This window comes from Balaenoptera borealis (genome assembly GCF_965194805.1).
Source record: "Balaenoptera borealis genome assembly, chromosome: 12".
Taxonomy (NCBI): Eukaryota; Metazoa; Chordata; class Mammalia; order Artiodactyla; family Balaenopteridae; genus Balaenoptera; species Balaenoptera borealis.
The window spans coordinates 101,356,585-101,378,478 of NC_138869.1; the positions used below are offsets into that span (position 1 = coordinate 101,356,585).

The 21,894-nt window shown below is 44.8% G+C and overlaps 1 protein-coding gene across 2 annotated transcripts in view; it reads left to right on the forward strand.

Moving 5' to 3' along the window:
• ELOVL2 (ELOVL fatty acid elongase 2) overlaps positions 1–21,894 on the forward strand; it is a 62,735-nt gene that overhangs the window by 34,535 nt on the left and 6,306 nt on the right. The window contains exons 2-5 of one of the 2 annotated variants that reach the window (XM_082347776.1): positions 4,933–4,996; positions 9,442–9,629; positions 14,197–14,274; positions 19,271–19,442. In XM_082347776.1, coding sequence (XP_082203902.1) covers positions 4,933–4,996; positions 9,442–9,629; positions 14,197–14,274; positions 19,271–19,442 — 502 coding nt within the window. The remainder of the gene's footprint in view (positions 1–4,932; positions 4,997–9,441; positions 9,630–14,196; positions 14,275–19,270; positions 19,443–21,894) is intronic. The other variant, XM_082347777.1, reaches the window with a different exon arrangement.

A 21,894-nucleotide genomic window follows, 5' to 3' on the forward strand; every position in this document is an offset into this window, starting at 1 on the left:
ATTTATGTTGAGTCTCAGTCATCACCGTGGTGGCCAAAAATTAGGTGTGCCCCTCACGTCTCTCCTGTGTCCCAGGTACTCTCAGAAAATGGTACCAGAGGCAGGAGGGCATGGTGATCAGTCCGCCTGTGCTGAGAGATGCATGTCACGTGGCCGGGAGGACCATCTCACCTTTCCATAAGAAGTCAGCCCAGTGGGTCTGCCTCTCATGGGTCCCCACTACCTCCAAGTGGTGTTCCTTCTGGCAGTAGAACAAGGGGCAGACGCAGGACATCACTGGGTGGTACACAGCACTGCTCCTGGGGTGGGACTCGCAGGGTGTGGGAGGTGATGATGGCAGTTGCAGTGGATGTGATGAGGTGGGTGGAGGTTAGCTTGCTCTGGGCTAGGGCTCTTTGATCAGAAAGATACATTTCTTTTTTTTTTTTTTTTCCTAATTTATTTATTTTTGGCTGCGTTGGGTCTTCGTTGCTGCGCGGGCTTTCTCTAGTTGCGGCGAGCAGGGGCTACTCTTCGTTGTGGTGCACGGGCTTCTCATTGCGGTGGCTTCTCTTTGTTGCGGAGCACGGGCTCTAGGCGCGTGGGGCTTCAGTAGTTGTGGCACGTGGGCTCAGTAGTTGTGGCTCGCGGGCTGTAGAGCACAGGCTCAGTAGTTGTGGCGCACGGGCTTAGTTGCTCCGCGGCATGTGGGATCTTCCCGGACCAGGGCTCGAACCCATGTCCCCTGCATTGGCAGGCACATTCTTAACCACTGCGCCACCAGGGAAGCCCAGAAAGATACATTTCTGATGCCCTTTATTCCTTTCCGTAAATGCTACTTTCCATATGGAACCATTTCCCTCTAGATTGTTCCTTAAAGAACATCTTGAGCATACCTTGCGGTGCAGTTCTGATGCTACAGATTCTCCCACTTATGTGTGTATGAAAATGTCCTTATTTCACCCTCATATTTGAAGGATATTCTGCTCCTCTCCTCTGCAGTCCCCAGGCAACCACTGATTTTCTATCACATAGATAACTTTTTACATGAAAGGCCAGAAAATAAATGGAAACAGAGTGTGTATTCTTTTTTTTTGGTGTAGCTTTACCGCAACATCATAATTTTGAGATTCATCCATGTTGCGTGTGCATCAGTAGTTCATTCCTTTATGTTGCTGAGTAGTGTTTCATTGTGTGGTTATATCACAGTTTGTTTACCCATTCACCTGCCCTGAGTATTTGTATATGAGTCTCTGCATGGATACGTGCTTTATTTTCTTTTGGGTGGCCTAGAAGTGGCATGCTGGATCATATGGTAGGTGAATATTTATGTTTTTATCAAACTGCTAAACCGTTTTCCAGTGTGGTTGTACCATCTTACATTCTCATCATCTGTGGTCGGCAGTCAGCGATACACCTTTAAATAAGGCCCTACCTGCTCCCAATCTTCCCATGCTTCAGCTGTTGCTATACACAGGCACAAATTGAATTCAAAGTCATGGAACGTGGGCTTTATTACACGGGCAAGGAGAAATCGCTAAAGTTGTTTTGGATGTGAGCTCAGAGAATTATTCTTTGGCAGAGAATTCTGTGGCCTGGGGAACTTGGAACACAGTCCGGAGGGGGAAGCTATGGCCACGGGCAGGCGTTTCCCTGGCTGAGAGGATTCTTTTCTGTGTGGAGGGGAATAGCCAAAGGATGACCAGAGTGGGGCCCTCTAAAGTGTGGGGTGCAGGGCGGCAGCCGTCTTTCCCAGGTCTAAGGGCAGAACTATTCCCCTCTCCTAATCCAAATTCTGACCATCTTTAAAAACCCACCTTAGGTCCTCACTCGCATGGTATCTTCCGTCACTGTGGCCGCTCTGTGTATCTCCTCCTCCGCTGTTGGGTGTCTGCCCTTCTCCGTGTCTCACCAGTTTGTCTGTAAGCTCTTGAGGCAAGCACTCTCTCCCTTTTTTCTTCATGTGTCTGACAAAGTATTATGTACATAATAGCTGTTCAGAAATGTGGGTTGAATGAACGAAGTGCTGCTGGTAGTTGGTTTTTCTCAGCTCCTAGGGGTCACCTGAGAGAGTGTCCAGCACGCTTCAGCGTTTACCATACATAGGACCCAGGGTACGACTGGGAGCTCGTTACCCACGCTCTGCTCTCATCCTTTGCTAGCAGTTCGTCCTTAGTTGGCTGACGCTACCCCAACTCCGTACTTTCTCTTACCTTGTACTGACCCAGGGTGAACTCTGATTTGTTCTTCCGATGTCCTCTCATCATTGTCTCTTTAGACTACATCCTCACTAACTGTATTAAATAACCCAGAACCAAAGAGGTAATTGTTTTCAGGTTTCTGACCTTCCCAGCCTTGGCTTTATTTCTGTCAGATAGGTCACTAGAGACCCTGGCCATAAGCATTTCCCAAGTGAGTCATGTCTCCGTATATTTGCTGATCCTTCCCTCCTTCTCCATCTAGGCGACGTCCTAGAGTCTTTCAAAACTCAGCAAAGCAGCAGCTCTTCCTGGAAGGCTTCTCTCTTTAAGAGATTTGCATGAAATCTCCTGTCTTTTCTTTTGTTTCAGGTGTACAGTGTAATGATTTGGTAATTGTGTATATTGCAAAATGAGCACCGCAGTAAGTCTAGTTAGTATCCATCACCTCACAGTTACAGTTTGTTTCTTGTGATGAGAACTTTTAGGATCTACTCTCTTAGCAACTTTCATATATGCAATACAGTGTTATCATCTGTAGTCACCATGCTGCACATTGCATCCCCCGACTTAATTTTTTTTATAACTGAATTTGTACCTTTTGACCCCCTTCACCCGTTTCTCCTATCCCCCAGACCCTACCTCTGGCAACCACCAATCTGTTCTCTGTATCTATGAGTTTGGTTTTTTTGTTTTGTTTCTCTTAAAGTCCATACATAAGTGAGATCATACAGTATTTGTTTTTCTCTTATTTATTCACTTAGCGTAATGCCCTCAAGGTCCATCCATGTTGTCGCAAATAGCAGGATTTCCTTCTTTTTATGGCTGAATAATACTTCCTTTCTCTCCCTTCTTACAGTACGTCCCCGTAAACCCCTCTCATCCTCCTTAAAAAACACTGGTCCGTAATTACTGATTACTTGCCTGTTACCCTATCTGAAGATAAGGACCATGCCTCATTTGACTTCATGTTTCAGCATCTAACACGGTGCTGGTACATAGTAATGTCCAGAAAAGCAGTTAATCAGTAAATTAATGACTGAAAGAATTCATTCGTATTCATCTTTCATTCTCTTATTTTCTCTTCATGTCTTCCCCTCTTAACTTTTCTTTTGTTTCTGTTTTTCTCCACTGTGACTAAATTTCTGCAAGATAATAGAAATAATACGAGCTTTGTGACCTTTAGAGGTTTCTTAGCTCGACAGATGTTGGAAGATGGATTTTGAACCCTAGCAAACAAAATGGAAAAGTTTAAATGTTGTGGGTAGATGTGGCAATGAAGATTTTATTGGTGTCTGTCATGAGGGTGGGAACATCAGTGAGGTTAACATTCTTTGCTCAGGAATGAGGTGTCTCTGGGCAGATCTGCCCTATTCTAACGGCAACACAAATAAAATTCTGTCACACTGAGATGTTAGGTAGTTGGCCTTTATCCAATCTGGAGGTCTCCCAAGATGTCCATTATGGAAACCAAAGGTAAAGACACTGTTTAAAACCTTCCAAACTTGGTTTAGCCCAGATACTTTTCATAGGGATATGACGAAATAACAAAGGTCCTAATACACTGGTCAGCAAGTCGTGGGTGCTAATAAGTGCTAGGCTTTCGTCGTTATCCTCCTTCCCGAGCTTCCTAAGGTTCCCAGAGACCTAAGTTTCCTTGACATTTCTCTTCGGATCAATGACATGAATAAGGGACAGATGCAAACTGTACGTGCCAATCACCAACGTGCACATCTTCTTTACAGATGGCAGGAACTCAATTCTCCTCTTCTGCACCTATGTTTTCTTTGAGAATAAGATGCTTTTGACTGCACTCCAGCTACTGATTATGGAGAATGTTCTGTACAGACTTCCTGAGGGCCGTCCAGGAAATTCACACGTAGTCAGGCACCGGTCCACTCGCCCAAAATCCTCCTCACAGATCCCTTTCCTAAGAGCACTGTGCAGTGATCCATCTTTTCCTACCTTTGCTTGAGGGAGGGGCTCTAGACCTTAGCAGCAGGGGTAGGGAACACCTGAGCAGGTATTTTGAGAGGTATAGTGTCAGACCAGCGTGAAGAGGAGCCAAGTCAAGAGCCAGCAGCCAGTTTATCAGCATTAAGATTCTTAGCAGAAACTCTCCAATCCCAACCAGAATCCAGTTAAAGTGGTGGTAGTTAATCTGGGATACCCTAGTGACGCTATATCTACTGTAACATTAAATAGATGCTAAGGTACTGAAAATGTTTTGAAAACAAACAAAACATAAAGGTAATGGGAAAAATAGCTATAGTGCTTAATTTCCTTACTTGAAAAACGTCGTCTTTATGGCTTTACATTCAGCTTTGTGAAATACAATTCAGCTGAATTTTCATTTAATAATTATGTAATGCAGGTGTAGACTTCCCCTATTGCTTGCACACAACCCCTGTTAATTGCAGCAATAGAAGTTGCTTACGGAAAAGCTTACGCCTCTAAAAGCATTGTCAAGGGAAATGGGATGGTCAGTAACCCTTCAGTGTCTAAAGGTACCAAACCTGTCTTCCAGGACTCCTCTTGCCTAAGAAAATGAAAGAGGAATTGTTTCCTTCCAAATCCTTACAAGCTTGTGAAGGTGAGGCTGCATTTACTGGTCCACTTTCCTTAAGTCTCTGCAGTCAAAAGTCCTCAAGGCCAGGACCCTTGGAGAGTCTGTCAACCTCATGTTGTTGGCAGTGGTTCATTTTGAGAGATTCCAGAAACACCCACTTAAATCATTTTTTCTTTGTCTTTTCAGGAGCATCTAAAGGCCTTTGATGATGAAATCAATGCCTTTTTGGACAATATGTTTGGACCTCGGGGTGAGTGAGCTGCTTGAGAACTTAATGTGGAAGGAACCCGGTTTAGTTAGAGAAGAGGATGCTGTCCTTTCTGGTGTCTTGAAAATGGTACTTGGCATGGAGGGACTTACCCGCCCTCACCTTCGATGTCCTCCTCCCAGAACATGCAGAGGTGCCGCCTGCCTCCTGCTCAGCCTCTCCTGGGATTCAAGCTCCGGGAGCAGGAACAGAGTGCCGTGTGCTCCGTGCCTCTGGCCGCCACGGTGGCGGTACCCTTCCTTCCAGGTCTGCTGCTTCCTCTCCCCCCTGCCGCCCATCCTCCTCCCACCTCCTCACGTGCACAGTCACACGCAGTCCTTCTGCCCTTACCCGTCCTGGTCCGCTCCCTCTAAAGATGTGTGGGCTTCGTCTGCCCGGGGCCACGGGGTGGGGCTCCTCAGCTCCGCCATCCGAGTGTCCCGACGGTTCCTCCATCACCGGTCACTCAGGCCACTGCAGGGCGTCCTCATGCGTCTGCCCCTTTCTCATCATCTGTTAAGCGCCAGCTGCTATGATACTTTAGAAGCCTAACTTGTAGAATGCGGTACTCTAGCTTCGCACTCCCCAGCCCCTGCCGGCGTCCTCAGGATGAAAACCCAGTTCCTCGTCGTGGACCACGCAGCCCTGTACCGTGCAGCCGCAGCTGCCTCCCCGACGCCAGTGCTGCTGTAGACGTCTCTCGTTTCCTCGACACGTGAAAGTCGTTCAGATGCTCTTCCTCCCGCTGGGTCCTCCCCCTCCCCAGTGTAGTCAGCTCCTCCGCATACGTCAGGTGCCGGCTTGAACGCTACCTTCTCCGATAGGCTCTCCCTGACCAGGATGGCAGAGGTTTGCCCTCGAGAGTGGCAAATCGAAAGCCTCTCGTTATGCTGTACTTCAGCCTCTCTGGATTTCCTTCATACGCTTTATTCATAGCTCTTTCTCCCACGAGGGCAGGATCCGTGACTGTTATCTCCAGGGTGTATTACGGTTCTAGGAACCTGTGAGACGCTATATTTTGCAAATAAATGAATAAATTTTCAACAGCATGTTTTGTTTCCCTTGAGCCTTGCTGGTTCACAAAGCTGGAAAATCTACAGGTTCTCTACTCAGCATTATTGGGTGGGAGGAGGAGGGAAGTGAGGACGTTTTCCTCTTTCTCAAAATCTTTAAACAGAATCACACAGAGATGACTTAGACCGCTCTCCAGTTTCCATACAGGCTCCATAAACCATCCTGTGTGAACGACTATTGATATAGTTTTAGTGAAACGATACTGATTGTACAGAGCTTTAAAATATATGTATATTTTTTCACATTGCCTTTGGTTTTCGTTTTGTTTTGCATTTTATCCTTGTGATGATCCTACAGGCAGGGTGGGACCTGTGGCTCGTAACCTGCTTTGTTTGACGTGTTCTCTGCTGTACCGTTGTAGCGGGTAGCGTCGAGGGCGTGATGCTCTAACAGGCATGCGGGGCTTCTGGGTGACCGGCTTTCTACGTGACATTTGTACTAGAACCATCAGTGTCTCTGAGCCAAGGTCACACTGAACTTTGCCATTGGTAAGGTCACTGTGACCTGGGATGATTTATTATTACTGTGGACGGGGATTAATTAAGGATTGGATTGCAGTTGTTTGCTCAGCTGTGGTCATTTTTGTGGGAGTTTCCTTTGTAGCAAGGAGGTTGTGAGATTGACAGTTGACAGCTGGATCAGGTGACCTCCACAGTGACAGGGAGTCTAGCCTCCAGGCCATCAAGTGCCCACTTCCCCTTTGAGGGGTGGCCCAAACTTAAGTTGTCTGGCAGGCCTCCTGCTAAACCGGCAGGTGTCCCCAAGCCTTTTCTGACTTTACCTACACCACGTTGGTACCATCAGGGGAGACGGTTCTAGGCAAATACGTGACCCAGATGCAGAGCTAACATCTCAAGCCCCAAAGATAATAAATGATATAAGTATCTGCTCCCATCTTTTGGTTGAAACAGTTACGGTCTTCCCCAACAGCAGCGGCAAACATTTACAGGGCTGGGACAGAAGAAAATGCCAGCCTCAGGCGCTGTGTTAGCTAAACGTGCTTGACTCAGTGTGTCGATTGATACGCATTTAATGACTCTTCCCGTCAGCTCTGCACTAAGTGGCGATAAGTTACGAGTGAGACAGAGTAGAAACATAAGACGTAGTCGGGTCTCACGGAGCGTGCACTGTGGCTGGGAGGTAGAACCGTCACCTCTGAGGCAGTCGGAGAGCAAGGAGGTAGACCATGCGTGCTCGTTTCTGGGGCTGTCGTAGCAAAAGCCCACAGACTGTACGGCTGGAAACAGCAGCAGTTTATTCTCCCACGGCTCTGGAAGTCAGGGTGTCGGCAGGGCCCTGCTCTCTCTGCGCTTCAGAGAAGCCCGTTCATGCCTCGGCCCTTGCTGCTTTCTGCTGTTGCCTTGTGGCTGCGTGGCTCCGTCTCCGCCTCTGTCTCCTTGTGGCCTACCCCTCCTTGAGAGCCAGTCTGCCCTCCTTGTCAGGACGGACACTGGTCACTGAGCAGCGCCCACCCTAATCCAGTACGACCTCATCTTAACCGGCTTACGTCTGCAAAGGCCCTATTTCCAAATAAGGTTGTATTCACAGATACCAGGAGTTAGGACGTGAACACATCTTTCTGGGGGACACAGTTCAACCCCTAATACCATTAACAAGAGGCAGGGTAGCAGTTTAGTTCAAGTTATTTAACTTTTTTACCCAATTTTTCTCAATCATAAAGTGGAGATAGTACCACCTATGTGATGGATTTATCTATCACCTCGCCTGTGGTGATGGCATCACAGGGGTTTGCAGATGTCCAGACTCAGCAAATTGTACACAGTAAATATGTGCAGGACTTTATCAACTACACCTCCATAAAGCTGTTAAAAATAATATCACCTATATCATTAGCTTGTTTTGAGAATTTTTAAGACGTTAATGTATATACAAGGCTTTAGGACTGTGTGTGGCACAAAATCAGTGCTCAGTAAATGTTAATTATAATAACAGTATTATAGCCATGACAACATGTAAATTGTGAAATAACTATTTTGTCATGCAGATGATGAGCTGTAGTTAGGGAAGAGCAGAGGGAATTGGCTTCCTTCAGAGGCCAGGACCTCAATCTGGGGGTTGAAAGACACGGAGGCTTTAGGCCACGTGGCACGTAGGATGTGGAGGGGACGTTAGGAAGTGGCACAGCGCACAAAATTTATGACGGATAATTGTGAGCCAGCTGTGCAAAAGGTAATATCTGTTAGTTGCGTGAATGCTCCTCTCTTACCTTTTTATCTCTGTCAGAATAAGGAGAAGTTTACAGAAGAAGCGGTGGGACAGAGCTTGAGAAGGCACTTTGCTCACAGAATGGTGCTCTGTAGGATGGCGGGTGTAGAGAAGCTCGGGGTAGATGGGGTGGCAGGGAGCAGAGAGGGGAACTGGGACCGCGGGGGCCCAAGGGATCAGGAAGAGGGAGAAACCAGTTCCTACAGCAATGTTTACAGAGATCAAAAGCAGCATGCAGTTGTCGTAATTCTGGGCCAAGTCATTTTCTCTGTTTAAGCCACAAAAAGGAGCAGAGAACAAAAATCGTTTTGTGCCTACAGTTATTTTCTAATTGCTATATTATAGATCTATTATGTGTGTTTTATTTAGGTTTTAAAAATTTTAAACCTAGATGAACAGAGGGGGGACACCTCTGTCCAGGTTCTTGCCGCCTGGCTCTTTGTACTTTTGGTCCACGATCGGGTTTGGGTCCTCGGTTGGATTTTCTGCGCTCGCTTCTGAGTCCTCAGCTCCAGGGCTCTCTGCCTCTGCCACCTGCAGCTTCTCCTGCTGGCCCTCCTGGAATCCCACTGCTCTGTTTGGCTCAGCCGAGCGCTCAGCTGTGCCTGGTTTACGCACAGTGATCCTAAGCCAATTCCAGGGAGCGTGGGTTCCAGGAATTAGGACACACTCTCATTGTGTCTGCTCTCCTGCCAACCCAAAGCTTCTCCACGGGAGGCAGCAGAACGGTAAAATGGACGGGAGTCGGGCGTGAATTCCCAGCCACCGGAGTGCCTTCTGCAAATGCGGACGCTTTCGGAGCTGTTTTTACATCCATAAAATGGCATAATACTTAATATTTATTGAGTTAAAGTAACTACGGTAACTGTTCCGAAGTTAGACATTCAAGAATTGTGACTTCCCACCTTTATTACTTGTCCCTGTCACTCAGCGTTCAACTTAAACCCTGTTTGCTCCACGGACCCCTCCTTAACTATTCCAGCCCCCACTGGTTTCTTCTTCCGAACTATAACCCAGACCCAGCTTGCTTACGCTGTGGCCTGCAGTTCCCTGTCGAACTTGGGTGAGCAAATACAGCGCACATGACGGCGTCTCCCAACTGAGCGCGCGGGGTGCCCTCGGGATTCTCACTGTGTGTTTCTTTGCAGATTCTCGAGTCAGAGGGTGGTTCATGTTGGACTCCTACCTTCCTACCTTTTCTCTCACTGTCTTGTACCTGCTTTGCATATGGCTGGGCAACAAATACATGAGGAGCAGAGCTGCTCTTTCCCTCAGGGGCATCCTCACCTTGTACAATCTTGGAATTACACTTCTCTCCGCATACATGCTGGCAGAGGTAAGTGTTTGTGTAGCTAAAGCTGGAGAACAGTGACCGAGTGATTTTTAGAAGCAATTACATCTGGCATTCTAGAACTATCCACGGTTGCTATCAGTACTGTTCTTTAACATCTCAAGAACCTGTTCCAGTATCTGATGTTATTCTTTCGAAAAGTCCTAGAAGTCTTTGTTTCTAACTTGAATTTTTTTTTATCCCAATTTAGACCTATTTCTTTAGTCCTTAGTCTTTCATTGTAATTTAAAATCACAATTTAGGTCTGAATGGGCCTTTAAAGATCATATATAGTTTTCTTCTTTTATAGATTATGATACTGAGGCTTAGAAAAGTTAACCTGATTTGCCTGAGAATAGACAGCTATTGAGTAACAGTGTTTTTTAAGTTAAATATCAAATGCAATTAGTTTGACTGAAATGCAAATATACGTTCCCTTAAAGGATACTCCTCCCATCTTTGGGTCACTGTGTATCCTCAGGACTGACTTCCAGAGGCCTGGAGTGACATTCCAGCTTGGCTGTGGCTCCCCACATTACATCACGTCTTCCCTGCTCCTTTATAACGTGCCAAACCTAAGTAATTTCACAAGAAAAAGAACAAGTAATGATTGCCCTGCCTATTACAAACAAAGGTTATTTTACTATAATACAAGAGAAAATCGAAAAGTGTTAAATAAATGTGCTTGAGAGAGAGAACTAAAACAGAACAATCTTTTTGGGGAAAAGTTAGGATAAACTCATTCATATAAATTATAAATGGCTGACAGTGGCATAGGTATAGCTGTCTTCCTGGTGTCCTTGGCTTCTAAACGAAAATAAATTCTTGCCTAAAATACAGGCCATCTCACCCATAGAGTTTAATCTGTACATTAGTCTAATATGCACCATTCTAATAATGGTTAATAACCATTATCTAAAATGACTGTCATGAAACTCTAATTATGGAATTTTAGGCCTCAGAGTGCAGGAGACAGAATCTGGGGTCAGGAAAGCCATGCTGACAGCTCTAAAATCATGTCACATAGGTGCTCCCTAATTTACCTGACTCTAAAAGGGGAATTTCTATTTTAGGTTTCTCTGGGTAGATTTTAGTTCACTAGATAAGCTTGCAAGATAGTAATTTACGGAGTTAGTTTCTCCCTGTATGACAGAGGGAGAGTTACTCTTCCTTGGGTGGTTCTCAGAAGTGGCAGCTGCATCAGGAGAGCCGGCCTGACCATCTGTCTGCATTGGAGGCTCTAATCCCTGCTGGAAGCCACGGTGCAGTGGAGGCAGAAGACCCACATTCAAGTGTCAGCCTTTCACTTTCTCTGTGACTTTGGAGGAGTTACTTAGGCTCTCTGAACCTCAGGCAGCTTCGCTTTCAAATGGAGATACGATGTCTGTCCTACTTCACTCCCTCGTGAGTGTAAGGATGAATCAGTTCTGTTCAGCCTGCATTCAGCGAGCACCTGCTCGGGGCAGCGCAGGGGCCACAGAGGTGTTCAGACGCGGTGTCTGTACTTGAGGAGTTCGCGGACTAGTGCGCGTAGCAGTCAGTCCCCGCGGAAGGGCCTCGTCGGTCTCCGGGTGAGCATCAGCCGCCGTCAGCAGGGGCGACGGTTCAGCGTTTGAACAGCCAGGCACATGGTTTGTCTTTTTTAGGGAGAACGTCTGCGTGGAGCTCATTCTCCACTACGAGTTTTAACTCTGGCTTGTCCAGTGGTTCTCTTTTCACAGTCTTCCGTCTCTTGGTTCCAAATCACTGCTGTTGGTTGATTGCCTCCTAGTCTCCCAACAGCAACTGCTTTCAGGGCATAAGGTCTTCTCTCTGACGCTATGGGGTATGTTTGGTAGACTCTAGTCAAAGGATAGCTTACCTTAACCTTGCTAACTTGTTATGTCCAGGCCAGATGTTTGCTTAGGCCAGAAAGCGACACTAAAATTACTAACATTCTTCCAACAAATGTGTTGAGTTCCTGCACTGTGTCAGATTGTGTTCTAGGCTCTGGAGCACAGCCTCTGCATGTGCAAGAGGGAGCGATGGGCGGGGCGGGGCGGCCTCTCTGAGGAAGTGATGTTTGAGCTGAGGCTGGGTGATGAGAGCAAGCCCGGCGTCCAGAGCTCCGGGGAGGCGCCGGCGCAGGAGGATCGGCAAGTGTGGAGGCCTTGAGGCGTTTGAGGCCCGTGAGCGGGAGCCGTGTGGCTAGGAGCTAGGACAGTGGGCAGAGGACCGATTCAAGACGAGGCAGGTTGGGGGCAGGTTACGTCGGGCCTTGTCAGGAATTTGGCTGCTCTTCTAAGTGTAATGAAAAGCCACTGGAGGATTTTCATGGAGGAGTGACAGGATCTCCCTTTTTAAATAGGTTATTCTGGCTGCTACATGGAAAATGGACTCAGAGTGAGTTGGGGGCAAGAATGGAAGCGGAGGGTCCGTTTAGGAGATGATTGCAGGGCTACAGTCAGCAGACGCCAGCGGCGTGGATTCAGGTGGTGGACGTGGGGAGTGGACCCTAATCCTATTTCGGAGCGAGTTAGTCCACACCTCCTTAAGGCTAATAACCCTGTTTGCCAGCCTGTTTTCCTTCTCTTCAACATGTAGGTTGGGTGGTTTCTGCCAGCCAGCCCAGCTGGGGCGTTAGGAAGGGTCCAAGGTGAGCAGCTAGAGCCTCCCGTAGCCTGATTGCTGACTTCTGCTGTTTAGTTTGTCAGATAGTCCTGCAGAGGTGCCATGGGGATGGGGACAGCCTGGATAGAGCTGACTAAAGCAGAATACAGCCTGTCCTTCCCCGCCTCTGTATCATTACTACCCAAAGTTGATACTAGAGCCCCTGACTGCAAAACTACAGCCTGACCATACAGGTTTTTAAAAATTATTTATTTATTTATTTATTTATTTTTGGCTGTGTTGGGTCTTCGTTTCTGTGCGAGGGCTTTCTCTAGTTGCGGCAAGTGAGGGCCACTCTTCATCGCGGTGCGCGGGCCTCTCACTATCGCGGCCTCTCTTGTTGCGGAGCACAGGCTCCAGACGCGCAGGCTCAGTAGTTGTGGCTCACGGGCCTAGTTGCTCCGTGGCATGTGGGATCTTCCCAGACCAGGGCTCGAACCCGTGTCCCCTGCATTGGCAGGCAGATTCTCAACCACTGCGCCACCAGGGAAGCCCCTCCATACGGGTTTTTAATCTTTTTACAAAGTTAAGTAATTTATTTTGAAAAAGGCACACAAAAACTTACATGCACTTCTAGGTATTCCTAGATCCCCTGTGGCCTGTCACGGGTTCCCCTTTGAGAACCAGCATGTAAAGCTGTGGGGTACCTGGGGGGTGACTTGATCTGTAATAGACCCCATCAGGAAAGGTCAGTCTCCTTTACTTTCACCAGATTCACTTACCCTGATAATCTGTACTTGTCATGATGTTAACTGAAAGGTGTTTTTGTTAGAAGGATAGAGAAGTCAATAAGGATAGTAGAGCAAAGACTTGCAAAGGTTCTAGAACATTCCCAATGTTCTTAGTAGTTCATCTCTTCTTACTGTTCAGTTCATGAATATCTGTCCCTCCCTGCTCTGTTTGTGTATTGTAACAGTTCTGTACCTTTATACAGTTCTGATAAAGCAACAGAAAATTGTAGGCTTTCACATATAATATCTCATGTAAATCAAAGTCAAAGGCCTTATATTATATTCTAGAATTTTAAGTTTCTTAGTAATAGTGGGAAAGAATGGAGAAAACTTCTGTAGAATTTTCCACAAAGTTCATTTTCTTTTTTTTTTTTTTTAAACATCTTTATTGGAGTATAATTGCTTTACAATGGTGTGTCATTTTCTTATGATGTTGTAGAAAGAATACTAGACAAGGAATTAGAAGACCTGGATCCAATCATTGTTCTACCACTATCTCTCCATATGATTGTGAGCAAATAATCCATTCATCATATAGTCATTGAGCACTTTCTCCATGCCAGTCATTGGGCAAGGAAGTGTAGATGCGAAGATGAGCAAAGAAGGAGGCGTAGACTTTATGGAGCACTTTGTTTTTTGAGCATAATGGGGAAAACAGATGTTAATCAGTTATAATCGCACAAATGTCTGGTTACCACATCGCATAAATAAAATGAAGAAAATGATTTAAGAATGTTTCTGAGCCCTGGTTTTCACATCTGTAAAATGGTAGTAAATACATAATTCATAAAATTACTGAGATGATCAAGTAACTATTTATATATAAGCCAATGTAAAGTTTTAACATTTTAGTGTAGTTTCCTCACATTTGTTTACATTTTACTTCTACATTTTATTTATAGAACATATGATTAGATAAATTCCTTACATAAAATATTTTGGTACTCAAATGATAGCTAAATTCTGTTTTTGACGGATGTGGAGGTTAGAAGTAAATTATTGTAACCATTGATATCAGTTCAACAGCAAGAATTAGATCCTTTGGTATCATGTGTTTGGGGACAGGATCGAGTCAAACATTCTGGGAAGAACTCAATCTTGAATAGACGCCAATCAGAAACATGAATGGGAAATTCAGTTTTCGTCCAAAGTCTCACATTGACTTTTTTTTTCTCCCCTTGTTTCTTTGACAGCTTATTCTCTCCAGTTGGGAAGGAGGCTACAACTTACAGTGTCAGGACCTTACCGGTGCAGGGGAAGCCGATATCCGGGTGAGTCAACCATCTGTAACCGTTTCTCCTTCCAGATACGACGATGGAAGCTGGGGTTAGATAAGAAACGGTCTCCCGTCCTAGTAGAAGTGCTTACTTGGGGGACAGACTGAATGAACCATGGTGCATCCATACAGTGGGTCCCTTTGCAAAGTGGGATGAGGATGACCGCTGTCCTGTTACCGAATCATCTCCAGGACGTAGCTCAGTGGAAAAGAGCAGCCCGCAGACTGTGCTTCCGGTACAGTGCCTTGTGGGCAAGAAATGATAGGAATATGTGTATATTTGCTTATGGTTTTAAAAAGAAACAATGGCAGAATAAACCAAAAGCTAACAAAATGGTTTCCTTTTGGGGGAGGGAACAGGTCAGAGGGGATAGGGATGGAAGCTAGACTTCTCTGAACGTACCTTGTCTTATATTTCAGAACCAGTTGGTGTTTTTACATAATTATAAAACAAATTTTAAAAGATTACAAGGCAGCCTCCCCCCAGATATCTCGGAAATGAAGTAAATTAATATACCCATATATTTAGTTGTTGACATAACCACCCAAAGAAGAATTATTTCAAGTGCCTTTAAAACAGTGTTTTGACTGCATATCCCAAGTGAGATGCATCTTAACAGCATTCAGTAACTTGGGGGGCTGCTATTATTAATAAAAATATTGGTATTGCTTGTTGTGAGACTATTATAGGTATACTTAGGGTAAGCTAATAATAATACTATTATTACAACTAGTATTTGAAACATAGAAAAAAAGAAACTAAAACTCAGTAATTACAGATTCAAATTGGGAATAGCAGAATTAACTTTATTCTTCCTAAAAACAAATGTGTTTTTTAGCTCTGTGTACAGGAAAGGCCTAGTTAGTCTCTGACAGCCCAGCAATGATACCAAAATTGTGCTCTCTAAATGTAATCCACCAAAAGGGTTTACGATTCTTAGAGAGTTGGCCGATTCCTGATTGGGGTGGGAAATGTATATGAGAAGAATCCAGGACATCTTGTGACAGGGCAAGGAAGCTACCCAAGACCACTAGGGTCATGACAAGAAGATGTAGGAGCCACCTTGAAGGGACTCCCACGGCTAAAGGTGGGACAGTTTGAGTATCAAAAGGAATACTGACATACTAAATTTATGAAAAACCGAGTCTAAAATGATACTAAAAAAAAAAACTCCTCATTGTTACCTTTTGAAGGTTGCTAGAACACCTAGAAGTTCTAGACGAAAAAATTAAAGGATGAGAATCAAACATTTATCTTGCCTTTCATATGTAAGTTTCCAAATAGCTAAAGAGGAAGAGCTCTTCTCTATAAAGAGAAAAATGCATAAGTATGAAGAGAATTTGAAAATCACCATTTTGCAACTTCTAGTGAAGTAATGGATCCTAGACAGCAGTCATCTGTAAATGATGAAAGTAATGGGTCAAAGTTGAATGGACACTTCATCATGATTAGATTAGGCTGTTAACACCCAAACTCACTGTTAATTTTAATATCGGAAGTTAGGTACCTCTCGATGTGATTCCATAGGAAGTACCCAGAACCACGTCTGAAGTACGGTTGACCATTGAACTACGTGGGTTTGAATCACGCTGGTCCACTTATACGCAGACTTTTTTCAGTACTAAATACTACAGTACTGTACAACCCGCAGATGCGGAGGAACCACGCTACAGATGGCTGGCTGTAAGTTGTACACAGATTTTCGATGTGCAGAGGGTCAGCACCCTAACCCCCGCGTTGTTCAAGGGTCAACTGTATTCTTGCCCCAAACCTTAAACCTGAATCCAGTTAAGCCTCTAACCCTTATTGCTGTTTACAGAAAATGAGGGGGTGGGGGGTAGAGAAACAAGTTAAACCACACGAGGAAGAAACAGTCATCCAAATCCATATTAGGAGTTCTGTACAACTGATCTAGTTTAAGAAAGAAAAGACATGAAAGAAAATAGGGGAGCAGGGAAAGGGAACTGTTACTGATTAGAAGAAACTTAAGACCCACATCAAATAAATGCAAGCTGGACCCTGATCCTGATTTAAACAAACCAATAAAAAGACACTTTTGAGAAAATCAGGTGGATTTGAAGGTGGACGGACTATTAGAAGATATTAAAGATTCATTAATTTTATTAAATAAGAGATAAGATAGTGTCTCACCTAATGAAACTTTAAAAGCGTTTGCACAGCAAAGGAAACTATAAACAAGAGGAAAAGACACCCCTCAGAATGGGAGAAAACATTTGCAAATGAATCAGCAGACAAAGGATTAATCTCCAAAGTATATAAACAGCTCATGCAGCTCAATATTTAAAAAAAACCAACCCAATCAAATAATGGGCAGAAGACCTAAATCGACATTTCTCCAAAGAAGACATACAGATGGCCAAGAAGCACATGAAAGGCTGCTCAACATCACTAATTATTAGAGAAATGCAAATCAAAACTACAATGAGGTATCACCTCACACCAGTTAGAATGGGCATCATCAGAAAATCTACAAACAACAAATGCTGGAGAGGGTGTGGAGAAAAGGGAACCCTCTTGCACTGTTGGTGGGAATGTAAATTGATACAGCCACTATGGAGAACAGTATGGAGGTTCCTTAAAAAACTAAAAATAGAATTACCACATGACCCAGCAGTCCCACTACTGGGCATATACCCAGAGAAAACCATAATTCAAAAAGACACATGGGGGCTTCCCTGGTGGTGCAGTGGTTGAGAATCTGCCTGCCAATGCAGGGGACATGGGTTCAAGCCCTGGTCTGGGAAGATCCCACATGCCGCGGAGCAACTAAGCCCGTGAGCCACAATTGCTGAGCCTGCGCATCTGGAGCCTGTGCTCCACAACAAGAGAGGCCACGATAGTGAGAGGCCCGTGCACTGTGATGAAGAGTGGCCCCCACTTGCCGCAACTAGAGAAAGCCCTCACACAGAAACGAAAACCCAACACAGCCATAAATAAATAAATAAAATAAAAAATTAGAAAAAAAAAAGACACATGCACCCCAATGTTCATTGCAGCACTATTTACAATAGCCAGGTCATGGAAGCAACCTAAATGCCCATCGACAGATGAGTGGATAAAGAAGATGTGGTACATGTATACAATGGAATATTACTCAGCCATAAAAAGGAACGAAATTGGATCATTTGTAGAGATGTGGATGGACCTAGAGACTGTCATACAGAGTGAAGTAAGAAAGAGAAAAATATCGTATATTAATGCATGCATGTGGAATCTAGAAAAATGGTACAGATGAACCGGTTTGTGAGGCAGAAATAGAGACACAGATGTAGAGAACAAACGTATGGACACCAAGCAGGGGGAAAGGGGGGTGGTGGTGGTGGTGTGATGAATTGGGAGACTGGGATTGACATATATGCACTAATAGGTATAAAATAGAAAACTAATAAGAACCTGCTGTATAAAAAAATAATAAAATTTTTAAAAAAAGATAGTGTCTCGGTGGCTATGTTCAAGTCTCCCCATCTATTAGAAGTTGTTATAAACTGATACTTTGTATTTGCTTATGTTACATTCCCCCTGCGCAAAAAAAAAGTGGTAGGAAACAGAATTGATTCCACAAATTGGAATCATACTGAAAATTTTGAAGTTCAGGGATAGATACCAGAGGGTTTGCATTCCTTACTCTTCCTGCATTTGTGAATATTTGAAAATTTCCATAATGAAAAACATGGGTTATTAATAAGAGGTGGTAGAAACCTTTTAATTAAAATTTTAAGATGAGCATTTTTAAACATCTTCAAAAGCTGTAATACAAAAAGTAAGATGTATAGATTTCTCTACACCCGTTTCATTTCTGTTATCCCACACTAGTACGCTTTGGGCTACCATACAGTTCTCTAAAAGCCACTGTTGTATGTATGTGTTTACTTATGGTTTAATATTTTTGAAGGTTAATGATTCCCTCAAACATTTACGATGGTGCCAGCACACCTTATGATTGTCTTCATGGGAAGTAAATAGTAGAGCATTAAATTCTAATTTCAAAGCTCCTCATATAGTGTCTCCTCTTCTGTTTAACCGTGAGTGCTGAGAGCCCGGTGCCTTCAATGCAAGCGCCTCCCTGCGATGGGGGCTGTGTGAGGGACTTGGGAGGGAAGCAAGCCCTCGCTGTGACCTGCTGGGGCTGGGGGTTGAAGGGCGGAGAAGCACCTGGATTTTTCATCTTTTCTTCTGAGGAAGAGACATGAAAGTGTTCGTCCTAGACCGCTCTCGGGAAGCATGATGTTTAAGGGACAAAATATGAACAATAAAGGAGCAGAGAAGAATCAAAATCAGTGGAACAACAGTAGCGACCTGCCAAGCCCCGAGCGGAGGTGAAGGAGACCATCTCTGCCTCGGAGTGACTTACAGCCTAGTGGGAAGGAGACTTGTTCATGATTGTGGCTATTGATAATAGAGGCGTAAAGTAATTTGGGACCACAGATGAAGAAGGGGATGATTCAGCCTGAGATAGGGGGGTGAGGTCACGTTCCAGAGCAAGGTGGCATTTGAGAGGAGTGCCAATAGGATGACAGGAGCATGCCAGACGTGGGGTAGGGGAGGCATGCCGGACGCGTGAGAATGAGGCGTGTGGGGGCAGCGGGGCTCCTGGGAGAGGAAACGACCACTTCAGCAGCACACAGGGTGCCCAGGGGTGTGCTCGGAGGAGGACAGCGGACACGGCAGCCCCCCAGGCCCGCGGAGAACCTGTATCAACCGAGGAATCATAGACTTGGTTCTGTAGGTGCAGAGGAGCAACTTGATCAGTTAATGTGTTTTGGAAAGAGAATTCCTTCCACCAGAGGGGGCTGGATTGCTGGGAATAAGGAAAAGCTGGAGGCAAAGACGCCAGGTGAGATGCTTTCTCGATAGCCTGGGAGCCGGGCGCGCTGGTGAAGCACAAACGGGGGGGGGAACGCAGAGGCGGGCAGCACCGGGGCGGCATCACGCCTCACCTCGTCTTTTTCCCGTTTTACATTTCGTACAGGTAGCCAGAGTGTTATGGTGGTACTACTTCTCCAAATTAATAGAGTTCCTGGACACGATTTTTTTTGTGTTGCGGAAAAAAACCAGTCAGATTACCTTTCTTCACGTATACCATCATGCCTCTATGTTTAACATCTGGTGGTGCGTTTTGAACTGGATACCTTGTGGGCAAAGTAAGTAAAGTTGTCAGTTTTTCGGTTCTATGTGATGTGTCTCCCATACTGAGCGTTGCACACGATCAGGAGAGAGAACTGGGCCCGGCCCAGCCTGCTTGTCACACGGGGAAGCAAAGCTTTGCCAGTGGCTGTTTCGTTTCTTGTCTTTGATCCTGGCAAAATCTTTAAGTATTACGATAAATTTTAAAAATGTTTTCTTTTCCATGCACCAAATGCCTGATGGCCGGAAACCCATACCCCAGCTGGAGCAGTTTTACTTCATTAACTGCAGCTGTAAAAAATACAGCACCTTCCACAGTCACCACTTAGCTGTGGTACAGGTTGAGTCACGTCAACTTTGGGGGCTTGTTTTTCCATTCTGAAAAATTAAAGTCACATCACTGTGACCCACCAGAGCAGTGGCTTTCAATTTTCTTTTTTTTTTTTTTTTTTTTTTTTTACTGAGAGCTCAATAAGTAATACGTTTTATATCACAACCCAATGCCCTCATTCATATGTATACATTTTGTATGAAACAAATTTCATGAAACAGTATTTAGCCCGGCTCTGTGTGATGCACTTTATTTATTTCTCGCTGCATTGGGTTTTCGTTGCTGCATGTAGGCTTTCTCTAGTTGTGGCGAGCGGGGGCTGCTCTTCATTGTGGTGTGTGTGCTTCTCATTGCGGTGGCTTCGCTCACAGAGCATGGGCTCTAGGCGCGCGGGCTTCAGTAGTTGTGGCTCTCGGCCTCTAGAGCGCAGGCTCAGTAGTTGTGGTGCACGGGCTTCGTTGCTCCACGGCATGGGGGATCTTCCTGGACCAGGACTCGAACCCATGTCCCCTGCGTTGGCAGGCAGATTCTTAACCACCGTGCCACCAGGGAAGGCCTGTGATGCACTTAAAAAAAGAAAAAAATTGATCTCACTTTTTCAAAAAGCTAATGACAACTCTCACTATATTGATTTCACAGTTGACTGAAGTGTCGGTTATATGACCTGCAGTTTGAGAAACACTGAGCTCGAGAGAACAGTACTTTTCGAGAGAACAGTACTTTTCTATTTGATATTATCTTGTTTTTTTTTTTAAATTTTATTTATTTATTTAATTTATTTATTTATGGCTGTGTTGGGTCTTCGTTTCTGTGCGAGGGCTTTCTCTAGTTGCGGCAAGCGGGGGCCACTCTTCATCGCGGTGCGCGGGCCTCTCACTATCGCGGCCTCTCGTTGTGGAGCACAGGCTTCAGACGCGCAGGCTCAGCAGTTGTGGCTCACGGGCCTAGTTGCTCCGCGGCATGTGGGATCTTCCCAGACCAGGCCTCGAACCCGTGTCCCCTGCATTGGCAGGCAGACTCTCAACCACTGCGCCACCAGGGACGTACCCAAGAATTTAAAAGTATTCTGTGAAAAATTAGAACAGGTAAAACTTAAAATAATTTTGTCCTAGGATTTAGAAGCTTGTAGAGATGGTATTTTTAAAAACCCCAAGGGTATTTGCAATACATCATTGACTGTAAAGATGCAAATTTAAACTCCAGTGTGAAGAAACATTGTTGGGGGTGCAGCAAAGAGAAAAGGGACACCTTCACACGCCTCCTAGACTGATATACTCCGGTCTTGGTTATTAGGATTACAGCAGACTTGCACTGTAATCAAAATATAGGCTGAAATCAATACTGCAGGACCGTTGTCAAGGTTAAGTATGTTTTACGATTATCAAGTTTCATTTATAACTCACTAAAGCATCTAAAAGTCAGTCTTGAATAATCACTTCGTAAAGACATCGTATTTCATTCACAGGAATTCTGTGTGTGATGATTTCTATTCAAGCTAGAATATTATAAAAATCAGCAACTACTCTTTTTTATTAATTTGATGGAAATGAAAACTCAGGTTGGTAAAGAAACGTCACTAATATTGTGCTGCCTGGCACTCTGAAACTATATTTGTGTTTTCATACAAATTCACTGCCCCTGACAAGCTATTCCAGCCCGTGTATGAGGACTTGCTAGATTCCTGGTGGTGGTCCTCTTGTTTCTTATTCATTGACTTGAATTGATCTGTCTAGATCACTAATCCAGGATTGGGAAACCAGGCAGGAGAATTTAAATTGATTAGTTAACCAACATATGTGCAGTGCCTTTTAGTTTATATAGTATTATCTCATTTAACCGCATCTCACTCTTAAGAGATAATTACTCTATACCTATTTTCCAGATGAGAAACAAAATTTACAAACTAGTATGTCCAAGGAGACAGAACTATTAGGAGGTCCTCTGGCTCCACAGCCCGTCTCCTCTCCCACAGGGTTGACAGCTCATAGAGGCATAGCGCTCGCTTTGTGCTGGGCACCGTTCCGAACCCTTTGCCTGCATTGATTGATGTCATCCTTACGACGAGTTCCCTGTTTCCGTCTCCGGCACCCTACCCCTTGCAGCTCAGTCCTTTTGACCCTTGGTTGACCCAACCTAGA